The sequence below is a fragment of the Triticum aestivum genome, chromosome 6D (genome assembly GCF_018294505.1).
Source record: "Triticum aestivum cultivar Chinese Spring chromosome 6D, IWGSC CS RefSeq v2.1, whole genome shotgun sequence".
Classification (NCBI taxonomy): Eukaryota; Viridiplantae; Streptophyta; class Magnoliopsida; order Poales; family Poaceae; genus Triticum; species Triticum aestivum.
Window position 1 is genome coordinate 36,997,785 of NC_057811.1, and position 23,068 is coordinate 37,020,852.

Here is a 23,068-nt window from a genome sequence, read left to right on the forward strand (position 1 = left end):
TGTTTTTCTCTAGCCGGCGAGGGGAGGGCTTTGTGGTGCTCTACCTCACCTCCTATGCACATGAGGTGTTCGATGAAATGCCCGAGCCACACTAGTTAAGCTTTCTCGTCTCGAAGCTCGACCTCAAAGCTCCATTTTCCTCGAGATTTGTCTAGGTTTAGCGGCCCGTCACGTCCCATTCCCGTCTTCACCGCCGTCGATCGCCCGCGCCGATCTCGTCGCCGGCACCACCGTGGTGAGCCTCTTGTTCTTATCTTCTTTCTGAAAGAAAAAAAATTCTTACTTTAGATAGATACTTGTCTAATTTTCTTACTATTTTATTGCTTGTTATTATATAGTGCGATGGTTTTGGTATCCGCCCCCGTCGGCCCTCGTCCTGTCTATGATTCGGATGTGGTATATATTATCTTTATAACTATTGGTTCATTTATTGTTTATGAAAATTATGCCGACCAACGTGACATAGATTTTATTTATCTAGGAGGTATGTGAACCGGAAATTCCAACCGGCCCTATTGTTGAGAGGTTAAATTTAGTTGAAGAAGAAAACAATTTCTTGAAGGAAAAAATAAAAAAAATTGAGGAGGAGAAGATGATATTGGAGTTGCATGTTGCGGATGTCGTCGATGATCACAAGATCAAGATGAATGCAATGCGTCTGAAGATTAGAAAGATTAGAAAATATGCCATTCATACCGAGGCTTGGTATCATTATGCCGTTGGATCAATTGTTACCTTGGTTGCGATTATGATCGCATTTGTTTTCGCATTGAAATGTTTTACATAGTTTCAATGTATGGTTTAATTAATTAGATGCTCTAGAGAGGTATATGTTGTTAGATGATAACTATGTATGTACTTTGGTTTTAATGTGATGATGAAGTTCTATTAATTTGGTCACTTAATTATCTATTCATGATGTTCTGTAATGGTTTTTGACACACTTAATTATATATAATGCACGCAGATGAATCGACAATGGATGTACGGTGACAGACACACCTCCGAGTACATTAAGGGCGTGCATGATTTTCTCGAAGTGGCTGAGGCAAACAAGCAGAATGGTTTTATGTGTTGTCCATGCCCTAAATATGGGAATACGAAGTCTTACTCTGACCGGAAAATCCTTCACACCCACCTGCTTTACAAGGGTTTCATGCCACACTATAATGTTTGGACGAGGCACAGAGAAATAGGGGTTATGATGGAAGACGGCGAAGAAGAAGAGGACGATGACAACTATGTGCCCCCTGAATACGGTGATGCTGCAACGGGGGAAGCTGCTGAAGATCAAGAGGAACCAGACGATGTGCCCAATGATGCTGCAACGGGGGAAGCTGCTGAAGATCAAGAGGAACCAGTGCCCGATGATGATGATCTCCGCCGGGTCATTGTCGATGCAAGGATGCAATGCGAAAGTCAAAAGGAGAAGCTGAAGTTCGATCGCATGTTAGAGGATCACAAAAAAGGGTTGTACCCCAATTGCGAAGATGGCAACACAAAGCTCGGTACCGTACTGGAATTGCTGCAGTGGAAGGCAGAGAATGATGTGCCTGACAAAGGATTTGAGAAGCTATTGAAAATATTGAAGAAGAAGCTTCCAAAGGATAACGAATTGCCCGACAGTACATACGCAGCAAAGAAGGTCGTATGCCCTCTAGGATTGGAGGTGCAGAAGATACATGCATGCCCTAATGACTGCATCCTCTACCGCGGTGCGTACAAGGATCTGAACGCATGCCCGGTATGCGGTGCATTGCGGTATAAGATCAGACGAGATGACCCTGGTGATGTTGACGGCGAGCCCCCCAGGAAGAGGGTTCCTGCGAAGGTGATGTGGTATGCTCCTATAATACCACGGTTGAAACGTCTGTTCAGAAACGAAGAGCATGCCAAGTTGATGCGATGGCACAGTGAGGACCGTAAGAAAGACGGGAAGTTGAGAGCACCCGCTGACGGGTCGCAGTGGAGAAAAATCGAGAGAAAGTACTGGGCTGAGTTTGCAGGTGACCCAAGGAACGTATGGTTTGGTTTAAGCGCGGATGGCATTAATCCTTTCGGGGAGCAGAGCAGCAATCACAGCACCTGGCCCGTGACTCTATGTATGTATAACCTTCCTCCTTGGATGTGCATGAAGCGGAAGTTCATTATGATGCCAGTTCTCATCCAAGGCCCTAAGCAACCCGGCAACGACATTGATGTGTACCTAAGGCCATTAGTTGAAGAACTTTTACAGCTGTGGAATGGAAACGGTGTACGTACGTGGGATGAGCACAAACAGGAGGAATTTAACCTGCACGCGTTGCTGTTTGTAACCATCAACGATTGGCCCGCTCTCAGTAACCTTTCAGGACAGACAAACAAGGGATACCACGCATGCACGCACTGTTTAGATGACACTGAAAGTATATACCTGGACAAATGCAGGAAGAATGTGTACCTGGGCCATCGTCGATTTCTTCCGACCAACCATCAATGTCGAAAGAAAGGCAAGCATTTCAAAGGCGAGGCAGATCACCGGAAGAAGCCCGCCATGCGTACCGGTGATCACGTACTTGCTATGGTCAATGATTTACACGTAATCTTTGGAAAGGGTCCCGGCGGACTAGCTGTTCCGAATGACGCTGAGGGACACGCACCCATGTGGAAGAAGAAATCTATATTTTGGGACCTACCCTACTGGAAAGACCTAGAGGTCCGCTCTTCAATCGATGTGATGCACGTGACGAAGAACCTTTGCGTGAACCTGCTAGGCTTCTTGGGCGTGTATGGGAAGACAAAAGATACACCTGAGGCACGGGAGGACCTGCAACGTTTGCACGAAAAAGACGGCATGCCTCCGAAGCAGTATGAAGGTCCTGCCAGCTACGCTCTTACGAAAGAAGAGAAAGAAATCTTCTTTGAATGCCTGCTCAGTATGAAGGTCCCGACTGGCTTCTCGTCGAATATAAAGGGAATAATAAATATGCCAGAGAAAAAGTTCCAGAACCTAAAGTCTCATGACTGCCACGTGATTATGACGCAACTGCTTCCGGTTGCATTGAGGGGGCTTCTACCGGAAAACGTCCGATTAGCCATTGTGAAGCTATGTGCATTCCTCAATGCAATCTCTCAGAAGGTGATCGATCCAGAAATCATACCAAGGCTAAGGAGTGATGTGGCGCAATGTCTTGTCAGTTTCGAGCTGGTGTTCCCACCATCCTTCTTCAATATCATGACGCACGTCCTAGTTCATCTAGTCGACGAGATTGTCATTCTGGGGCCCGTATTTCTACACAATATGTTCCCCTTTGAGAGGTTCATGGGAGTCCTAAAGAAATATGTCCGTAACCGCGCTAGGCCAGAAGGAAGCATCTCCATGGGCCATCAAACAGAGGATGTCATTGGGTTTTGTGTTGACTTCATTCCTGGCCTTAAGAAGATAGGTCTCCCTAAATCGCGGTATGAGGGGAGACTGACTGGAAAAGGCACGCTAGGAGCGGACTCAATAATATGCAGGGACGGGCATTCTTGGTCTCAAGCACACTACACAGTTCTACAGAACTCTACCTTGGTGACCCCGTATGTCGATGAACACAAGAACAGTCTGCGCTCCAAACACCCGGAGCAGTGCGACGACTGGATTACATGTGAACACATCAGGACTTTCAGCAGTTGGTTGGAAACACGTCTCAGAGGTGACAACACTGTTTGTGATGAGCTGTACTCGTTGTTCAGGGGACCATCTTTGACTGTATTGACTTACAAAGGATACGAGATAAATGGGAATACATTTTACACGATCGCCCAAGATCAAAAGAGCACCAACCAAAACAGCGGTGTCCGCTTTGATGCAGCAACCGAGAGGGGAAAGGACACATATTATGGTTACATAGTGGACATATGGGAACTTGACTACGGACATGATTTTAAGGTCCCTTTGTTTAAGTGCAAATGGGTCAATCTGTCAGGAGGCGGGGTACAGGTAGACCCACAGTATGGAATGACAACAGTGGATCTGAAAAATCTTGGGTACACTGACGAACCGTTCGTCCTAGCCAATGATGTGGCATAGGTTATCTATCTGAAGGACATGTCTACCAAACCGAGAAAAAGAAAAGATAACGAAGCGAATACATCATACGATGAGCCAAAACGCCACATAGTTCTTTCAGAAAAAAGGGACATCGTGGGAGTGGAGGGCAAGCCAGACATGTCTGAAGATTATGAAAAGTTTCATGAAATTCCTCCCTTCAAAGTCAAGGCTGACCCAAGCATCCTGATAAACGATGAAGATTATCCATGGTTACGGCGCAATAAGCAAATGACGCAAGCGAAGAAAAAGTGAAGACTTTCTCCCGCAACTATTATGATGATACCATGCCAACTTTATAACAGACGAGTATGATACCATTGTCCGTTTTATACACGAAGTGCATCCAGTTTTTGCCGTAACCCTCTCAACTTTCTTGCACATGCTATGTGGATGAAATGATGATACCATGCCAACTTTCAACCTTTTCATAGTTCATTTGAAATGGTTTTCAATTTCAGGGTCTTATAGCTCAAAATAATAAAAAATGCATGAAAAATAACAAATAAAGTCAGAAAGGGTTGAAAATTGATGATGTGGCTTTGAATGGTGCATTTTGAACACACAAAAAGTCAGGAGTTCAAATAAGTTTTAAAAAATGAAATTCCTTTGTAACAGACGAGTTTTCGTATGAAAACATTATAAGCAACCTCTAGTATTATTGAAACTAAAATTATATAAAATTGTTGCAACTAAAATTATCGAAGTATTTTCTGTTCAAAATCATTGAAAGCAAAAAGAATTTTCATAAAGAACTTTTTTTGTTAGAAACTTTAATAGCAAAAAGAATTATCATAAAGTAAAATAAATAAGTAATTAGAAACAAAATAAAATAAAATAAATAAGTTTTTTGTTGTAAGTAGAAACAAAACAAAATAAATAAAGCAAAAAAGAAAACAAAAACAGGCAAAAAAAATATGCCACCTACTGGGCCACCACGGCCTGAATACGACTAGAAACCCATCGATGGGCCAGGATTCAGGCCCGCAGAAGACCCAGTAGGCCTATCAGGCATAGCAGTGAAAATTCAGCCCGTAAGCCTGCAATGGAGAGGAGCTTGAGAGGGGAGCGGCAGTGGGGCTTATAAACCACTGCGCGCCCCTCTCAACTAGCGAGGTGGGACTAAACTTTCGACGCGGGCGCAGCAGCACAAGGCCTTTGGTCCCGGTTGGTGCCACCAACCGGGACCAAAGGCCGCCGCTTCCCGCCCTTTGGGCTGCTGAAAAGAGGCCTTTGGTCCCGGTTGGTGACACCAACCGGGACTAAAGGTGGCATTGGTAACGGTTTGTGCCACCAACCGGTACCAATGGGTTTGCTATATAAGCCAGCACTTGTGAAAATTTCGTCAGTTCTTTGATCCCTCCGACGCCGCCGCCAGGCTGCCCGAGCTCGCCCACGCCCTCGCCCTCGCTGCGCCCTCGCCGTCGCCCGCGCCCTCGCCGTCGCCGCGCCCTCGCCCGACATCGTCGCCGCGCGCCGTCCCTGCCCCGTCACCGTCGCCCGCGCCCGTCGTCGCCGTCGCCCGCGCCCTCGCCGTCGCCGCGCCCTCGCCCGACGTCGTCGCCGTCGCCCTCGCCGTCGCCGCGCCCTTGCCCGACGTCGTCACCGCGCGCCGCTCCTGCCCCGACGCCGTCTCCGCGCCACTCCCCGCGCCCCTGCTTGCCCCGACACCGCCCGCCGCGCGCTCCTCCCTCTGTGAGCACCGCGCCTCTGCCGGCCCCGCCGCCGTGCTATTTTTTTTACATGTTTTTAGATTTTCATATATGTATGTATGTATTTTTTTGATATATGTATTTTTTGATGTATGTTCATATATGTATGTATGTATTTTTTACATGTTTTTTGTATGTATGTATGTATGTATTTTTCAATTGTAATGGTGTTTTAAAAATACATATATGAAAAAGTTAGATTTTTAGAAATTTTTTATCTATATATGTTCTCTGATTTAGTACATTTTAGGTTAGTTTCATTTTTAGAAAAGTTTTATATATTTAGGAAGAAGGAATAGAAGGAAGAAGAAGGAAGAAGAAAAAGTTTTATATATGCAAAAGTTATATTTTTAGAAAAGTTTTATATATCTAGCTAGGAAAGGAAGAAGAAGAAAAAGAATGAGAGGAAAAAGGAAAATAAGAAGAAGAAGAAGAAAGGAGAAGAAGAGGAGAGGAAGAAGATGAGAAATAAATAAGAAGAAGAAAAAAGAAGAGGAGAAGAAGAAAACTATTTTCTCTTCTTCTCCTCTATTCCTTTCTTCTCTTCTTCTCCTCTATTCCTTTCTTCTTCTCCTCTTTTTTTTCTTCTTTTTTTCTTCAATCTTCTCCACTATTAATATCTTCTTCTCCTATTTTTATTTCTTCTTCGTCTTCTTATTTTTTATCGGATATGTCGTTGTCGATATACCCCGTGTCCCGATAACTTCAACACGAGGGGGGGGGGGGTTCGACCTACCCCCTCCCCGATAACATTATTTTCCCATGTATGTATGTCGTCGTTGTCGATATAACCCCCTCCCGGATAACTTCGACCGTGATAACTTATACCACGGGAGCACCCCCCTGCCCTCTCGCTCGACCAAAACTCTCGAGGACACCCAAACCCTAGAAAAAAACGATGTCGGTCTCCTACCCCCTCCCGCCGCGCGCCTACCCTTGAAGCGTTGCCGAGGCCACCCCAAACCCGGAATAAGCTAGGTCTACGTTTGCACTAATATATCCACCTGCTGTCATGTTTGTGTAATAATTGCCATGTTGTAATATTTGCAGAAACAATGGAGCACGGACGGGACGAGGAAGCAGAAGAGGTGTTGGGGGACATAATCTTAGTCGGAGGTGATGTCTTGTCGTATCTTAACGACAATGACGATCTGGAAGAACAGGGTGAAGAAGCAGGCTACGGTGATCGAAGAGTGGAGGAGGAAAGACATGATTATGATGGCTCCGGTGACCCAATGCTGGTGCAAGAAGGAGCCCGTGGTGACGGCTCCGGTGACAGAGAGTTCGGCCAGGTAAATATATTAGTTAAGCCTGTGCTGACTAGCTAATTGATGCATTCATTGTTTTGGTATGTACACATATTAATTAACTCTTGTCTTTCTTCTTTTTTCTAGCCCTCCGGATCGAGCACAACTTCGGTAAAGAGACGAGGCACGAAGAGAAAGTTGTGCTCGGATGAAAGGTTTGAGATCACAACAATCGCGCGCGACGGCCAACCAATTGAACCCATCCGGACAAAGGAAGCATTTGCTGCTCAGTGCGGGGTTCTTGTTAGGGACAAGATCCTGATCAGCATCCACCAATGGTATAAGCCTAAGAAGGAAGACCCTGAGGTGTCTTATGTCAATGATATGCAGAAAGATGATCTTTGGACTGAGCTGAAGGCAAATATCACCCTACCGCCAGAGGAGGATCTGGAGAAGCCAGTTAAAGAGCAATTAATCAAGTCTCATGCTCTTAAGAAGATGGCAGACCTATTCAGAGGTGGAAGAATGAGATGAAAACGTTTGTCGACAATGACGAGACACCAGAATTCATCGGCAAATATGAGAAGATCAGAGATCACTGGCCCGCATTTGTGGCCCACAAGACATCGGAAAAGAGTAAGAAGTTGTCAGCGACAAAGAAGAAAAATTCTGCGAAGAAGAAGCTTCACCATCACACGGGGTCAGGTGGCTACCTCAAAGCCCGGCCTAAGTGGGCCAAGGCTGAGAATGATCTGCTTGATAAAGGGATCGAACCAGAGACAATGAACTGGTCAGACCGTTGCCGGACTTGGTTCTTCGGGGCTGGCGGAACCTTGGACCCTGTATCAGGGAAGTGCGTTTGGACGGACGAGCAAATGAGAATACCAGTCAAGAGGCTTCAGCACTATATCGATGCAGTGCACCAAGGGACGTTCGTTCCAGACAGAGAGAACGACGAGCTCACAATGGCCCTCGGGAATCCTGAGCACCCTGGACGGACACGAGGCACGCCAGGCTCCGTTCCGTGGAAGGTTGGTTTTCCGGATGCAGGCGGTTACAAATGCCAGGAGAGGAGGACAAAAGTGGAGCAGACCCAAATTCAGAAGCTGCACGAAAGGGTTCAAGCGCTAGAGGAACGAGACGTAGCTCGCAGCAATCGACCTGCCGAAACTACCCCCGAAGCTACCCCGCCATCTCAGCGGAGAAGCAGCGTGGCTTCCACCGAGTTGCTTCAGCCGGAGCATGTCTTGACGGCCCCTGCTAGCTACTCCGTGATGCTATCACGGAGTCTCAACATTGCCACCTTATGACGCAATGGGAGAACTTCAAAGTCAAGGCGGCTGTCGGCTTTGTTCGACCTCCTGAACCCTGTGTAAATTTTCACTGTCGTCCGATTCCAGAAGGATATGCTAGGGTGACGGTGGACGAAATAACGGAGGGATTTGGGGACCTCCAGCTTGACCACCCTACCGGTGAAGGGGAGACTCGGCTGGGTTCTGCTCTGAAGAATCCATGCCTATGGCGGAAGGAGCTCATCAACCTTCCGAACTGGATGCCTCCGGCGAGTAAGGGCACTCCGCCTCCTCCTCCGCCTCCTCCTCCGCCGAGTGATCAGGGCACTCAGCCTCCTTCTCCGGCGCGTGGCGGCACTCCGCCTCCTCCTCCGGCGAGTGATCAGGGCACTCAGCCTCCTTCTCCGGCGCGTGGCGGCACTCCGCCTCCTTCTCCACCTGCGCCGGCGCGCCCGAGCAGCCAGCCTCCTTCTCCGCCTCGTCAGCAAGGGCGGAAGAGACCCGCCGCCGCTCCGGCTGCTCCGGCGCGTCGTAGTCCTTCTCCTCCGCCTCATAAGCAAGGAAAGAAGACAGCCGCAACCGCTCCGTCTGCTCTGCCGGCGTCTAGCAGTACAACCAGAGGCGGGAGGCAATACAGATTCGGTCCTTCTCTGAAGACTCTAGAGAAGTTACCATACGAGAGGACCGAGGAGGAAACCACGGAGATCGTGCGAGCCGAAGTGACGAACTTCTTTGAAGGGGTGAAAGCAAAGAAACATCCACCTCCGGAGAAGAAGGTAGATCCGGTGAAAGCGAAGCGCGCTCTGGCTGCCCTGACAAAACCACCAAAGTCTCCGCCGAAAGGCAACTATGAGCGCATTATTGCAAAGACATTTGTCGAAGCGGAGCGGTCGGGAAGTACTGTCAGTGATCAAAGGTTAAAAGAATGACGAGCTGGGAAAAAAATTGCCCAGCTCGGCGAACAAGCGAACCAATCGTGCCCCCTCGCTCAAGGTGTCTAGCGACATCGTCGCTAATGATCCGAGGATGGTGCCCGGTTATAGCAATCTTGGAGATTAGCTGCCCGACGATGTACATTATGATTTCTTGGAGGTAGACGAACACAAATACCATTACGGGAAGCCTCTCGTCAAAGATGAAAGATCTCTAACAACGATGATGCGAAGATTACATGATTGGTACATGAAAACCTGAAGAGAGTCTGGGGGGAGGGATACTTTGACGCTGAGAGTTAAAGAGGAGCATGACCTCGTTGGAATTGAACTGTTGAATGTTCCATTTGAGGAGTTCTTCCAGTTTTTCAATCAAAGGGCCCTCGATAAATCAACGGTCACTTGCTACTGTCTGTAAGTAGTACTACTTCTGTCATTAAGTCTCTCTATATAGGTCAGCTCTTTCATTGCATGTATTTATAATTATCCTCACTATATTATGCAGATTGAAGATCGCCGAATTGAAGAAAAGACAAATCGGTGATATTGGATTCATTAACACAAATCTCATAGATGCAACTGAGGTTAAATGTCATGCCGAAAATACCGAGGCCAACTTGCTACGATAGTTGGTAATAAATAAAAACAAAGATATAATACTCTTTCCTTACAACTTCAAGTGAGTGTTACTGTCTTGTGCGTATTCGGTTTCCCTTATTAGTCCAGGTTATAGTAATGTAATTGATGACTTATGCATGTGTGCGCAGCTTCCACTATATTCTCCTAGAGATTAAGCTTGAGCAGGGAGTAGTAACCGTCTTAGACTCGAGACGAAAAGATCCCCAGGACTATGCGGACATGACTCAAATGCTCGAGAAGTAAGTTAAATCGATAATTATCCACCATATCAGCAACTTTGTTCATTTCCTGATATCAAGTAATTGTTTTCTTTGTCTGGCAGGGTTTGGAGAAAATTCACCAAAAAAGCTCCGGGACTGACGAAGAAGCTGCAATTTAGACACCCGAAAGTAAGTACTATAGTAGCATGTTCCGCGCATCTCCTAGTGATTCAAGCGCTAGTTTCATCAATACCATTTAGCATGCTTGCTTATCAGTTTAATTGACCTCTATTTCTTGTAAAGTGGTTGTGGCAGGAACAAGGGAATGATTTCTGTGGATACTACGTTTGCTAGTCCATCCGCCACACGACCTGTGAGCGGGGCTACTCTGACGAACAATATGAAGTGCGTAAGCAATAATATTCACAATTTTATTTTATTACCATCATTTGTGTTGAGTTTCATTTATTCATATATATATATATATATATATATATATATATATATATATATATATATATATTGTTACTATTCATCACCCAGGGTGCAGAATAAGTTATTCTTCACCTGAGCTAATCTTACGACCATTTCATAAATAAATTACATTTGAAATACAAATAGTTACATTCATATTGATTTACTGTATAAAATTTGGCATTAACAAAAAAATATAGGTCAAAAAATGTATTTTATGTACATTTTACACTATGTTTTTACATTTGTAATTTTACGTAACATAATTTTTTTTTACGACGGTTATAGGTTTTCTTACGTTCTCTTTTTATCTCTAAAATAAGACAAAAATTACGAAACGTAAAATTACGGTGCATAGATGTTAAAATAGAGGTGGGTGAAGAATAACTATTCCTCACCTAGGGTGACGAATAGTCTATCCATATATATATATATATATATATATATATATATATATATGTATTGACCCCCTTCTTCAAATTAGATCTTTCGGATGCGGGATGAACTCCTAGCACCAGATCGTATGCGAGCAATTCAAGAGGAATTGGCGGCATTCTTCCTTGACCACGTAATCGCTGAAAACGGAGAATACTATGTGGACCCTGTGTTCATATATAATTAGGAGATTATATTGTAAGAGATAATTATTGTATATATGTAGCCGGTAGTGTCGGATAGATATACGAGAACTTGTTGTTCGACCAATCTCTCGAAGAAGGAGAGGTGGTTGATATCACTTCTCTCTGTATGCATATGTTCATGACGATCTTCTGTTTCCTTCATTTGCTTACTAGCTAGCGTGTCTAGTCCTCTCTATACGTATATAGTACGTAGCGTCGACCAAGCACGGAGGTAAGAGAGGACACTTCTCTCTATTAATTAGCTAGCTAACACAATATATGAAACACCTAAATTAACCCCCAAAACCCCCACACCCCCCTTTAAAAAAAACAAAAAACCCTAGCCCCTGAAACGCTGACGCGTGGATGCCTATTGGTCCCGGTTAGTGCCACTAACCGGGACCAAAGGCCCTCCTGCCTGGGCTCGCCGCACCGGCCACGTGGAGGCCCATCTGTCCCGGTTCGTGTAAGAACCGGGACTAAATGGCTAGGGCATTAGTAACGATTTTTTAGTCCCGGTTCAAAAACCGGGACAAAAGGCCCTTACCAACCGGGACAGATGACCCTTTTTCTACTAGTGCTTCTCCATAAACGTCTGGAGCAAATTGAAATATTTTCTTTTCTTGCACAGGTCTTCCATGAGACCAGGACTCTGCACACCAGCCTATGGACGCTTCTTTGAATTTGATCTTGAAAAGGAAAGGAAAATATCTTTGAGAACTCTGGTAAGCTGGGAGGCTATGCCATTTCTCATGTTATTCATTTCATGCACTTGATACCAGAATTGAGAATGGATGGCTGGATGTTGCCGTGCAGATTGATCGATCTGCGGTGGAGAGCTTTGGTGGTGGTGGCAGTGTCTGCATCACGGCTAGAGTTTATCCGGTGTCGCTTGTCGATGACGGCGGGGCCCATATGTATGTCTTCAACAATGGAAGTACCATGGCCAGGGTGCCGCAGCTCAGGGCATGGAGCATGAGGAAAGCACAAGTGAATGTGGAGAAGGGTTGAAGTGATTGTTAGCAAATAAGAGCAATTTCATTTTCTTGAATTTTTTTAACCCTGATTCATGAGCACTCCTGGGTAGAAATAAGGAAATTGAACAGGAAAAGGTTGCTGATCACTTCCTTTTGATCTCTATTATTGATTTATCACAGTACTACTCCTTAGTATTGCCTCCGTTTTATAATGTAGTGCATACATATTATTATTTTCAAAAGTCAACCTTTATAAACTTTGATCAAGTTGAGAGTGAAAATATGTCTCACGATGTATCTAATGATATGTATTCGATATTCTAGATGTGAATATTTTATGTATAACTTGGTCCTAGTTTGCAAAGTTTGACTTTAAAAAGAAAATCTATATGCACTGCGTTATGCGATGGGGATAGGAGGGTGTTGTTTTCAAGAAACGAGAAGACGACACACAGATACATGGGTGGACATGGTACCATGCGAGGCTGGTATCACACCCTGCATCGTGATGCATGTCGTATTCATATCATTTGTTGGGTATACGCATTTCTCGAGATGAAGTATTCCTATATAAATGATTTATTTCCAACATCAATTAGTGACCATGGCTCGCCAGTCTGACAAAAATCGCCCATTTATTAGTAGGAGGTGGCTAACGGCGAACTGGCTCCTCTACCGTGCCCAGGCACATGTGTCGTGCATCCTTTCGGAGCTAGCGGACGCACGGATATGGGGCCAAAATTTGCCAAAACCCAATCTAGCTGCCCAGCCCAGCCGTCCAATGCATCACACACCTGTGAAACCTGAATACTCCTAGAAAAACCTGAATAGATTAATAAATTAACTATAATTAAAACTACTATGAAACAAAAATGAAATCATTTTAAAAATGTTTTGCTAAATCTCAGTTTAGTTTTACGTGGAGTGGAATTTAACCTTTTCCTATTTTTTATTTATTATTTCAACCAGTTTGATTGGTATTTTCTTTTATTTTTGTGTTTTTTATTTTACCACGCACAACTATAGTTTCATACCAACCAATCGTGCGCAACTGTAGTCGCAAGCCCGTGCACCAGCATGCAACTACAATTACACATGTCATTTAACTCAAGTTAAAGATCGTCGCGCTAAATCCATCCGTCCGCCGTCGGCTTTAGGAACACCGTCCCTAAGCACCGTCTGATGCAAATCACTTGAACACGTATCTCCTTCATCTTCTAACAGCAGCCCTCCAAACCTCTATAGTGAGTATTTAACAAAAGATTACCACATTTCGTGGAAACGTGCCAAAAAACTACCACTTTCTAAATTTGTGTCGAAAATTACCATTTTTTTCCTAAACCGTGACAAAAAAACTACCATGTCAGAGAACCGCCCGCTTCGCCCACTCTAAGCACGAATCAGACCGGTTGGGCCAACAAATCAGGTGCCAGCATGGCCAACCGTTCACGTTAACGGCCGTTAACCGCCCGCTCCTTTTATTACATTTTTTAATACATGATTAACACTTTTCTAATATATGGTTTGATGTCTACTTTCTTTCATACACGTCGCACAATTTTTGTATACATATTAACATTTGTTTATAGTTATCTCACATTGCTAACATATTTTTTCAATACATGTTAAACATTTTTTAAATATATGTTAGAACATTTTTTAAATGATTTTTTTGCTAAACTAAGCAAATTTTTTTACATTGTACAAACATCTGCTTGAAAATGTCCCAAACAAAAAAAAAATTGATACTTGTTAACATTTTTTTAACTTAAGAATCAGTTTTTCTGAATTACACGAACATTTTTTTACACTGTATAAACATTTTATGTACACATGATTAACATTTTCTACTTTTTTATCAACATTGTACATTTTGCTTATACATCAAAAACATTTTTCTATCCATGTTTAACGTTTTTCGAATGTAAGATTTACATTTTTCTAACTTTTATGTATTTTTATAATATATATTTAAAATATTTCGAAATGTAAACAAAGTAAAAAAAATAAAGCTGAAAACGAAAACAAAAATGTGAATAAAAGAGGGAAGGAAAAACATAACAAAATGTAACATGATGTTAGCAAACGGACCGTGGCTACCAGCCAGCCCAATACGTGTTCCACTGCAGGCGGAGGCTATTCCCCCGGCGGCGCCGCCCGCTCAGACACATACCGGAATCCTCCGCTTGATCGGCAATCCTTCGTCTCTCCCGCACCCTGACGCTGCCATCGTCTCTTCTGTTGGAAATATGAGCAATTTACCAAATGATTTTATTATCAGAGATACTAGATAAAGCACGACTAGTATAGCAGTGATAAAACAAGTCATGCGATTTGATAAAGAGAAGGTAAATAACATCTTCATATATGAACTGTAACTAAACACATCTAGAACAAATAGTATAGCAAGTTTCATATATGAAACAGAGTCTAACATATCTAGGACAAACACTAGAACAAGGAACTGTAGCAGGGTCTCTAACAGAAAGAGGAAGAACACGTATGGGACGGCAGCAGCAGAAGCACTGGACTTGGGGTCGACATCCTCTCCAGCCATGTCGTTGATGAGGTTGTCGACGTCGGGGAAGTAGTCTTCGGAGTCCGTGATGGAAAAGTCAGTAGTCGCGCGGAGCGCTCCCCAAAAACCTTATCACCCTTCTCCCATACAGGACTCTAAGTGGTGCGGTTTCGGAGGCCTACTGTCCCGACTCGCGGTGCACGCCGCAAGCCGGGATGAAGTAGACAGCAGCAGCTCAGAGATTGGAACCGGTGGCGAGAGGAAGAAGAAGTTATGGTGCACCTCTCTGAGAGGAGCGACCTCCCTTTTATAGGCGCAAGAGAAGGAGGCGAGAGGGCAGCGATGGGAGGCGAAACAAAGAGACGGAGATGAAGCGAACAACCAGCAGCCGAAGGGCTGCACCGTTCGCATTCGAACTCCACTTTCGCAAAAAATCTTTTCGGCTTCCGTGTGACCTTTCGTATACCCGTAGTGCGTGGCAAAAATTTAGACATTGGCTCATTCGCGCAATCGGCGGCGCGTCGTGACGAGGCGTGTCGTGGCGAGGCGGGCGGCGGAGGAGGAGCGCGCGTGGATGTCCCTCTTGTTCTCATGCTCATACAAGTGGGGAAAGAACCTTCCTTATAAAGAGGTTCAACTCCCTCTAAACTAGCAATGTGGGACTAAACTTTAGTTCCACCTCTTGCCTTGCACGAATGGGCTGCGTGGGCCTCTAGGATTTATTAGGAATTTCTAAAACTGCTTATTGGGCTAGGCCCAAAATAGATAAAATTCCAGCAATCCCCCATCAGATCCCAGAGGCACACAAAATTTGCCTTTGGTTCCAAAACACTGTTTTATATACCGGTACTGCAGTGGAGACTGTTAAGTTGAACTTCCACCTAGAACTCTATGCTACACTAGTAAGCAACTTGAACAGTGGACTGTGCCTTGAACTGCAAGTTTTCTGCGAATCTAGCTTCACATAAAGCCTTGACCGATACGTGGCTACCGTGGGTCTTCCCCGCGGGTGGAGTTTATGCGTCATACTCCGAGACCTTTCATGAGTTTATTAGAGAGAACCCTACTCTCATAGATTGCGACGTTTAACAATCAGACTCATATAGGTGCGTTCTTCAAAAGATGTTCTGCAGGACGACATCTCTGCTTCAATGAGCTACTTAGAACACATTAAGATATACATCAATCTACCATGCAAATTAGGAGAGTATTGCATCTTCATGGAGTTGTATTGTTAATAGTAAGGATACTCTCCTCTCAGTTGATAAACAGCTTGTCTTCCACATCTAATTCACGGGATCTCCGATCACAAAGAATAGGTTACCAATGTGAACAACTCATATTGTGGGTCTCATACCCATCTCCCTCGATGCATTATCTATCACATTACGTGATAGACCCTTTGTAAAAGGATCTGCCAGATTTTTAGACGTTTGGATATAATCCAATGCAATAACTCCGGAGTTTCTCATTTTTCTGACAGACTTTAACCTTCTCTGAACGTGTCTTGATGACTTCATGTTATCCTTTGAGCTGCTCACTTTCATGATAACAGTTTGATTGTCTGTGACGCCCCCGATTTGATCGTACACTAATCATACACACAAACGTGTACGATCAAGATCAGGGACTCATGGGAAGATATCAAACACAACTCTAAAAATAAAATAAGTCATACAAGCATCATAATACAACCAGGGGCCTCGAGGGCTCGAATACAAGTGCTCGATCATAGACGAGTCAGGGGAAGCAACAATATCTGAGTACAGACATAAGTTAAACAAGATTGCCTTAAGAAGGCTAGCATAAACTGGGATACAGATCGAAAGAGGCGCAGGCCTCCTGCCTGGGATCCTCCTAAACTACTCCTAGTCGTCGTCGGTGGCCTGCAAGTAGTAGTAGGCACCCGCGGTGTAGTAGGAGTTGTCGTCGATGGTGGCGTCTGCCTCCTGGGCTCCAGCATCTGGTTGCGACAACCAGGTAGAAGGGAAAGGGGGAAAGAGGAAGAAAAGCAACCGTGAGTACTCATCCAAAGTACTCGCAAGCAAGGAGCTACACTACATATGCATGGGTATATGTGTAAAGGGCCATATCGGTGGACTGAACTGCAGAATGCCAGAATAAGAGGGGGATAGCTAATCCTGTCGAAGACTACGCTTCAGGACACCTCCATCTTGCAGCATGTAGAAGAGAGTAGATGGTAAGTTCACCAAGTAGCATGGCATAACATAATCCTACCCGGTGATCCCCTCCTCGTCGCCCTGTTAGAGAGCGATCACCGGGTTGTATCTGGCACTTGGAAGGGTGTGTTTTATTAAGTATCCGGTTCTAGTTGTCATAAGGTCAAGGTACAACTCCGGGTCGTCCTTTTACCGAGGGACACGGCTATTCGAATAGATAAACTTCCCTGCAGGGGTGCACCACATAACCCAACATGCTCGATCCCATTTGGCCGGACACACTTTCCTGGGTCATGCCCGGCCTCGGAAGATCAACACGTCGCAGCCCCACCTAGGCACAACAGAGAGGTCAGCACGCCGGTCTAAATCCTATGGCGCAGGGGTCTGGGCCCATCGCCCATTGCACACCTGCACGTTGCGAACGCGGCCGGAAGCAGACCTAGCCTAGCAGGCGTTCCAGTCCAATCCGGCGCGCGCCGCTCAGTCGCTGACATCACGAAGGCTTCGGCTGATACCACGACGTCGAGTGCCCATAACTGTTCCCGCGTAGTTGGTTAGTGCGTACAGACCAAATGGCCAGACTCAGATCAAATACCAAGATCTCGTTAAGCGTGTTATTTTTTAAGTATCCGCGGACGCCGACCAGGGCCAGGCCCACCTCTCTCCTAGGTGGTCTCTGTTGGGAATCGTAGCATAATTTTAAAATTTTCCTACGCTCACCAAGATGCATCTATGGAGTATACTAGCAACGAGGGGAAAGGAGTGCATCTACATACCCTTGTAGATCGCGAGCGGAAGCGTTCCAATGAACGTGGATGACGGAGTCGTACTCGCCGTGATCCAAATCACCGATGACCGAGTGCCGAACGGACGACACCTCCGCCTTCAACACACGTACGGTGCAGCGATGTCTCCTCCTTCTTGATCCAGCAAGGGGGAAGGAGAGGTTGATGGAGATCCAGCAGCACGACGGCGTGGTGGTGGATGTAGCGGGATGCCGGCAGGGCTTCGCCGAACTTCTACGAGAGAGAGGTGTAGTAGGGGAGGAGGGAGGCGCCCAAGGCTGTGTGTTTGCTGCCCTCCCTCCCCCCTTTATATAGGCCCCCTAGGAGGGGGGGGGGGGCGCCGGCCAGGGATCCCATCTGGATGGGGGGCGGCGGCCAGGGGGGTGCCTTGCCCCCCAAGGCAAGTGGGGCGCCCCCACCCTAGGGTTTCCAACCCTAGGCGCAAGGGGGAGGCCCATGGGGGGGGGCGCCCAGCCCACTAGGGGCTGGTTCCCTTCCCACTTCAGCCCACGGGGCCCTCCGGGATAGGTGGCCCCACCCGGTGGACCCCCGGGACCCTTCCGGTGGTCCCGGTACAATACCGGTAACCCCCGAAACTTTCCCGGTGGCCGAAACTTGACTTCCTATATATAATTCTTTACCTCCGGACCATTCCGGAACTCCTCGTGACGTCCGGGATCTCATCCGGGACTCCGAACAACTCTCGGGTTTCCGCATACTCATATCTCTTCAACCCTAGCGTCACCGAACCTTAAGTGTGTAGACCCTACGGGTTCGGGAGACATGCAGACATGACCGAGACGCCTCTCCAGTCAATAACCAACAGCGGGATCTGGATACCCATGTTGGCTCCCACATGTTCCACGATGATCTCATCGGATGAACCACGATGTCGAGGAATCAATCCCGTATACAATTCCCTTTGTTAATCGGTATGTTACTTGCCCGAGATTCGATCGTCGGTATCCCAATACCTTGTTCAATCTCGTTACCGGCAAGTCTCTTTACTCGTACCGCAATGCATGATCCCGTGACTAACGCCTTAGTCACATTGAGCTCATTATGATGATGCATTACCGAGTGGGCCCAGAGATACCTCTCCGTCACACGGAGTGACAAATCCCAGTCTCGATCCGTGCCAACCCAACAGACACTTTCGGAGATGCCCGTAGTGCACCTTTATAGTCACCCAGTTACGTTGTGACGTTTGGCACACCCAAAGTACTCCTACAGTATCCGGGAGTTTGCACGATCTCATGGTCTAAGGAAAAGATACTTGACATTGGAAAAGCTCTAGCAAATGAAACTACACGATCTTTTATGCTATGCTTAGGATTGGGTCTTGTCCATCACATCATTCTCCTAATGATGTGATCCCGTTATCAATGACATCCAATGTCCATAGTCAGGAAACCATGACTATCTGTTGATCAACGAGCTATTCAACTAGAGGCTTACTAGGGACACGTTGTGGTCTATGTATTCACACATGTATTACGATTTCCGGACAATACAATTACAGCATGAACAATAGACAATTACCATGAACAAAGAAATATAATAATAACCATTTATTATTGCCTCTAGGGCATATTTCCAACAGTCTCCCACTTGCACTAGAGTCAATAATCTAGTTACATTGTGATGAATCGAACACCCATTGCGTCCTGGTGTTGATCATGTTTGCTCTAGGGAGAGGTTTAGTCAACGGATCTGCTACATTCAGGTCCGTATGTACTTTACAAATATCTATGTCTCCATTTTGAACCCTTTCACGAATGGAGTTGAAGCGTCGCTTGATATGCCTGGTCTTCCTGTGAAACCTGGGCTCCTTCGCAAGGGCAATAGCTCCAGTGTTGTCACAGAAGAGAGTCATCGGGCCCGACGCATTGGGAATCACCCCTAGGTCGGTAATGAACTCCTTCATCCAGACTGCTTCCTGTGCTGCCTCCGAGGCTGCCATGTACTCCGCTTCACATGTAGATCCCGCCACGACGCTTTGCTTGCAACTGCACCAGCTTACTGCTCCTCCATTCAAAATATACACGTATCCGGTTTGTGACTTCGAGTCATCCAGATCTGTGTCGAAGCTAGCGTCGACGTAACCCTTTACGACGAGCTCTTCGTCACCTCCATAAACGAGAAACATATCCTTAGTCCTCTTCAGGTACTTTAGGATATTCTTGACCGCTGTCCAGTGTTCCATGCCGGGATTACTTTGGTACCTTCCTACCAAACTTACGGCAAGGTTTACATCAGGTCTGGTACACAGCATGGCATACATAATAGACCCTATGGCCGAGGCATAGGGGATGACACTCATCTTTTCTCTATCTTCTGCCGTGGTCGGGCATTGAGCCGTGCTCAATTGCACACCTTGCAATACAGGCAAGAACCCCTTCTTGGACTGATCCATATTGAACTTCTTCAATATCTTGTCAAGGTATGTACTCTGTGAAAGACCAATGAGGCGTCTTGATCTATCTCTATAGATCTTGATGCCTAATATATAAGCAGCTTCTCCAAGGTCCTTCATTGAAAAACACTTATTCAAATAGGCCTTTATACTTTCCAAGAATTCTATATCATTTCCCATCAATAGTATGTCATCCACATATAATATGAGAAATGCTACAGAGCTCCCACTCACTTTCTTGTAAACACAGGCTTCTCCATAAGTCTGTGTAAACCCAAACGCTTTGATCATCTCATCAAAGCGAATGTTCCAACTCCGAGATGCTTGCACCAGCCCATAGATTGAGCGCTGGAGCTTGCATACTTTGTTAGCATTCTTAGGATCGACAAAACCTTCCGGCTGCATCATATACAACTCTTCCTTAAGGAAGCCGTTAAGGAATGCCGTTTTGACGTCCATCTGCCATATCTCATAATCATAGTATGCGGCAATTGCTAACATGATTCGGACGGACTTCAGCTTCGCTACGGGTGAGAAAGTCTCATCGTAGTCAACCCCTTGAACTTGTCGATAACCCTTAGCGACAAGTCGAGCTTTGTAGATGGTCACATTACCATCCGCGTCCGTCTTCTTCTTAAAGATCCATTTGTTTTCTATGGCTCGCCGATCATCGGGCAAGTCAGTCAAAGTCCATACTTCGTTTTCATACATGGATCCTATCTCGGATTTCATGGCTTCTAGCCATTTGTCGGAATCCGGGCCCGCCATCGCTTCTTCATAGTTCGAAGGTTCACCGTTGTCTAACAACATGATTTCCAGGACAGGGTTGCCGTACCACTCTGGTGCGGAACGTGTCCTTGTGGACCTACGAAGTTCAGTAGTAACTTGATCCGAAGCTTCATGATCATCATCATTAACTTCCTCCCCAGTCGGTGTAGGCACCACAGGAACATTTTCCCGCGCTGCGCTACTTTCCGGCACGGAAGGGGTGACTATCACCTCATCAAGTTCCACTTTCCTCCCACTCAATTCTTTCGAGAGAAACTCCTTCTCCAGAAAGGACCCGTTCTTGGCAACGAAGATCTTGCCTTCGGATCTGAGGTAGAAGGTATACCCAATAGTTTCCTTAGGGTATCCTATGAAGACGCATTTTTCCGACTTGGGTTCGAGCTTTTCAGGTTGAAGTTTCTTGACATAAGCATCGCATCCCCAAACTTTTAGAAACGACAGCTTAGGTTTCTTCCCAAACCATAATTCATACGGTGTCGTCTCAACGGATTTCGACGGAGCCCTATTTAAAGTGAATGCGGCAGTCTCTAAAGCATAGCCCCAAAATGAGAGCGGTAAATCGGTAAGAGACATCATAGATCGCACCATATCCAATAGAGTGCGATTACGACGTTCGGACACACCATTTCTCTGAGGTGTTCCAGGCGGCGTGAGTTGTGAAACTATTCCACATTTCCTTAAGTGTGTACCAAATTCGTGACTTAAATATTCTCCACCACGATCTGATCGTAAGAATTTTATTTTCCTGTCACGTTGATTCTCAACTTCACTCTGAAATTCCTTGAACTTTTCAAAGGTTTCAGACTTGTGTTTCATTAGGTAGACATACCCATATCTACTTAAATCATCAGTGAGAGTGAGAACATAACGATATCCTCCGCGAGCCTCAACACTCATTGGACCGCACACATCGGTATGTATGATTTCCAATAAGTTGGTTGCTCGCTCCATTGTTCCGGAGAACGGAGTCTTGGTCATCTTACCCATGAGGCATGGTTCGCACGTGTCAAATGATTCGTAATCAAGAGACTCCAAAAGTCCATCTGCATGGAGCTTCTTCATGCGCTTGACACCAATGTGACCAAGGCGGCAGTGCCACAGATATGTGGGACTATCGTTATCAACTTTACATCTTTTGGTATTCACACTATGAACATGTGTAACATCACGTTCGAGATTCATCAAGAATAAACCATTGACCAGCGGGGCATGACCATAAAACATATCTCTCAAATAAATAGAACAACCATTATTCTCGGATTTAAATGAGTAGCCATCTCGAATTAAACGAGATCCAGATACAATGTTCATGCTCAAAGCTGGCACTAAATAACAATTATTGAGGTTTAAAACTAATCCCGTGGGTAGATGCAGAGGTAGCGTGCCGACGGCGATCACATCGACCTTGGAACCATTCCCGACGCGCATCGTCACCTCGTCCTTCGCCAGTCTCCGTTTATTCCGTAGTTCCTGTTTTGAGTTACAAATATGAGCAACCGCACCGGTATCAAATACCCAGGAGCTACTACGAGTACTGGTAAGGTACACATCAATTACATGTATATCACATATACCTTTGGTGTTGCCGGCCTTCTTTTCTGCTAAGTATTTGGGGCAGTTCCGCTTCCAGTGACCACTTCCCTTGCAATAAAAGCACTCAGTTTCAGGCTTGGGTCCATTCTTTGACTTCTTCCCAGTAACTGGTTTACCGGGCGCGGCAACTCCCTTGCTGTCCTTCTTGAAGTTCTTCTTACCCTTGCCCTTCTTGAACTTAGTGGTTTTATTCACCATCAACACTTGATGTTCTTTTCTGATCTCCACCTCCATTGATTTCAGCATTGAATATATCTCAGGAATGGTCTTTTCCATCCCCTGCATATTGAAGTTCATCACAAAGCTCTTGTAGCTTGGTGGAAGCGACTGAAGGATTCTGTCAATGACCGCGTCATCCGGGAGATTAACTCCCAGCTGAGTCAAGCGGTTGTGCAACCCAGACATTCTGAGTATGTGCTCACTTACAGAACTATTTTCCTCCATTTTACAGCTGAAGAACTTGTCGGAGACTTCATATCTCTCGAACCGGGCATGAGCTTGGAAAACCAATTTCAGCTCCTCGAACATCTCATATGCTCCATGTTTCTCAAAACGCTTTTGGAGACCCGGTTCTAAGCTGTAAAGCATGCCGCACTGAACGAGGGAGTAATCATCAGCACGC

The 23,068-nt window shown here is 45.6% G+C and overlaps 1 protein-coding gene across 1 annotated transcript; it reads left to right on the forward strand.

The window, feature by feature from the left end:
* Window positions 1-11,823: 11,823 nt before the first annotated feature.
* LOC123143327 (fructan 1-exohydrolase-like) lies at window positions 11,824-12,212 on the forward strand. The gene is made up of 2 exons (XM_044562207.1): window positions 11,824-11,913; window positions 12,005-12,212. Exons 1-2 carry the CDS (start codon window positions 11,827-11,829, stop codon window positions 12,197-12,199), a joined length of 282 nt encoding a protein of 93 aa, XP_044418142.1. The 5' UTR covers window positions 11,824-11,826; the 3' UTR covers window positions 12,200-12,212.
* The last annotated feature ends 10,856 nt before the right edge of the window (window positions 12,213-23,068 follow it).

What these genes read in the sequence shown, in the direction of transcription:
- LOC123143327 (XM_044562207.1), top strand. Translation starts at nt 11,827, where the DNA reads ATGAGACCAGGACTCTGCACACCAGCCTATGGACGCTTCTTTGAATTT. An exon ending in AAATATCTTTGAGAACTCTG is followed by an intron (nt 11,914 to 12,004) that starts GTAAGCTGGGAG and finishes GTTGCCGTGCAG; the next exon opens with ATTGATCGATCTGCGGTGGA.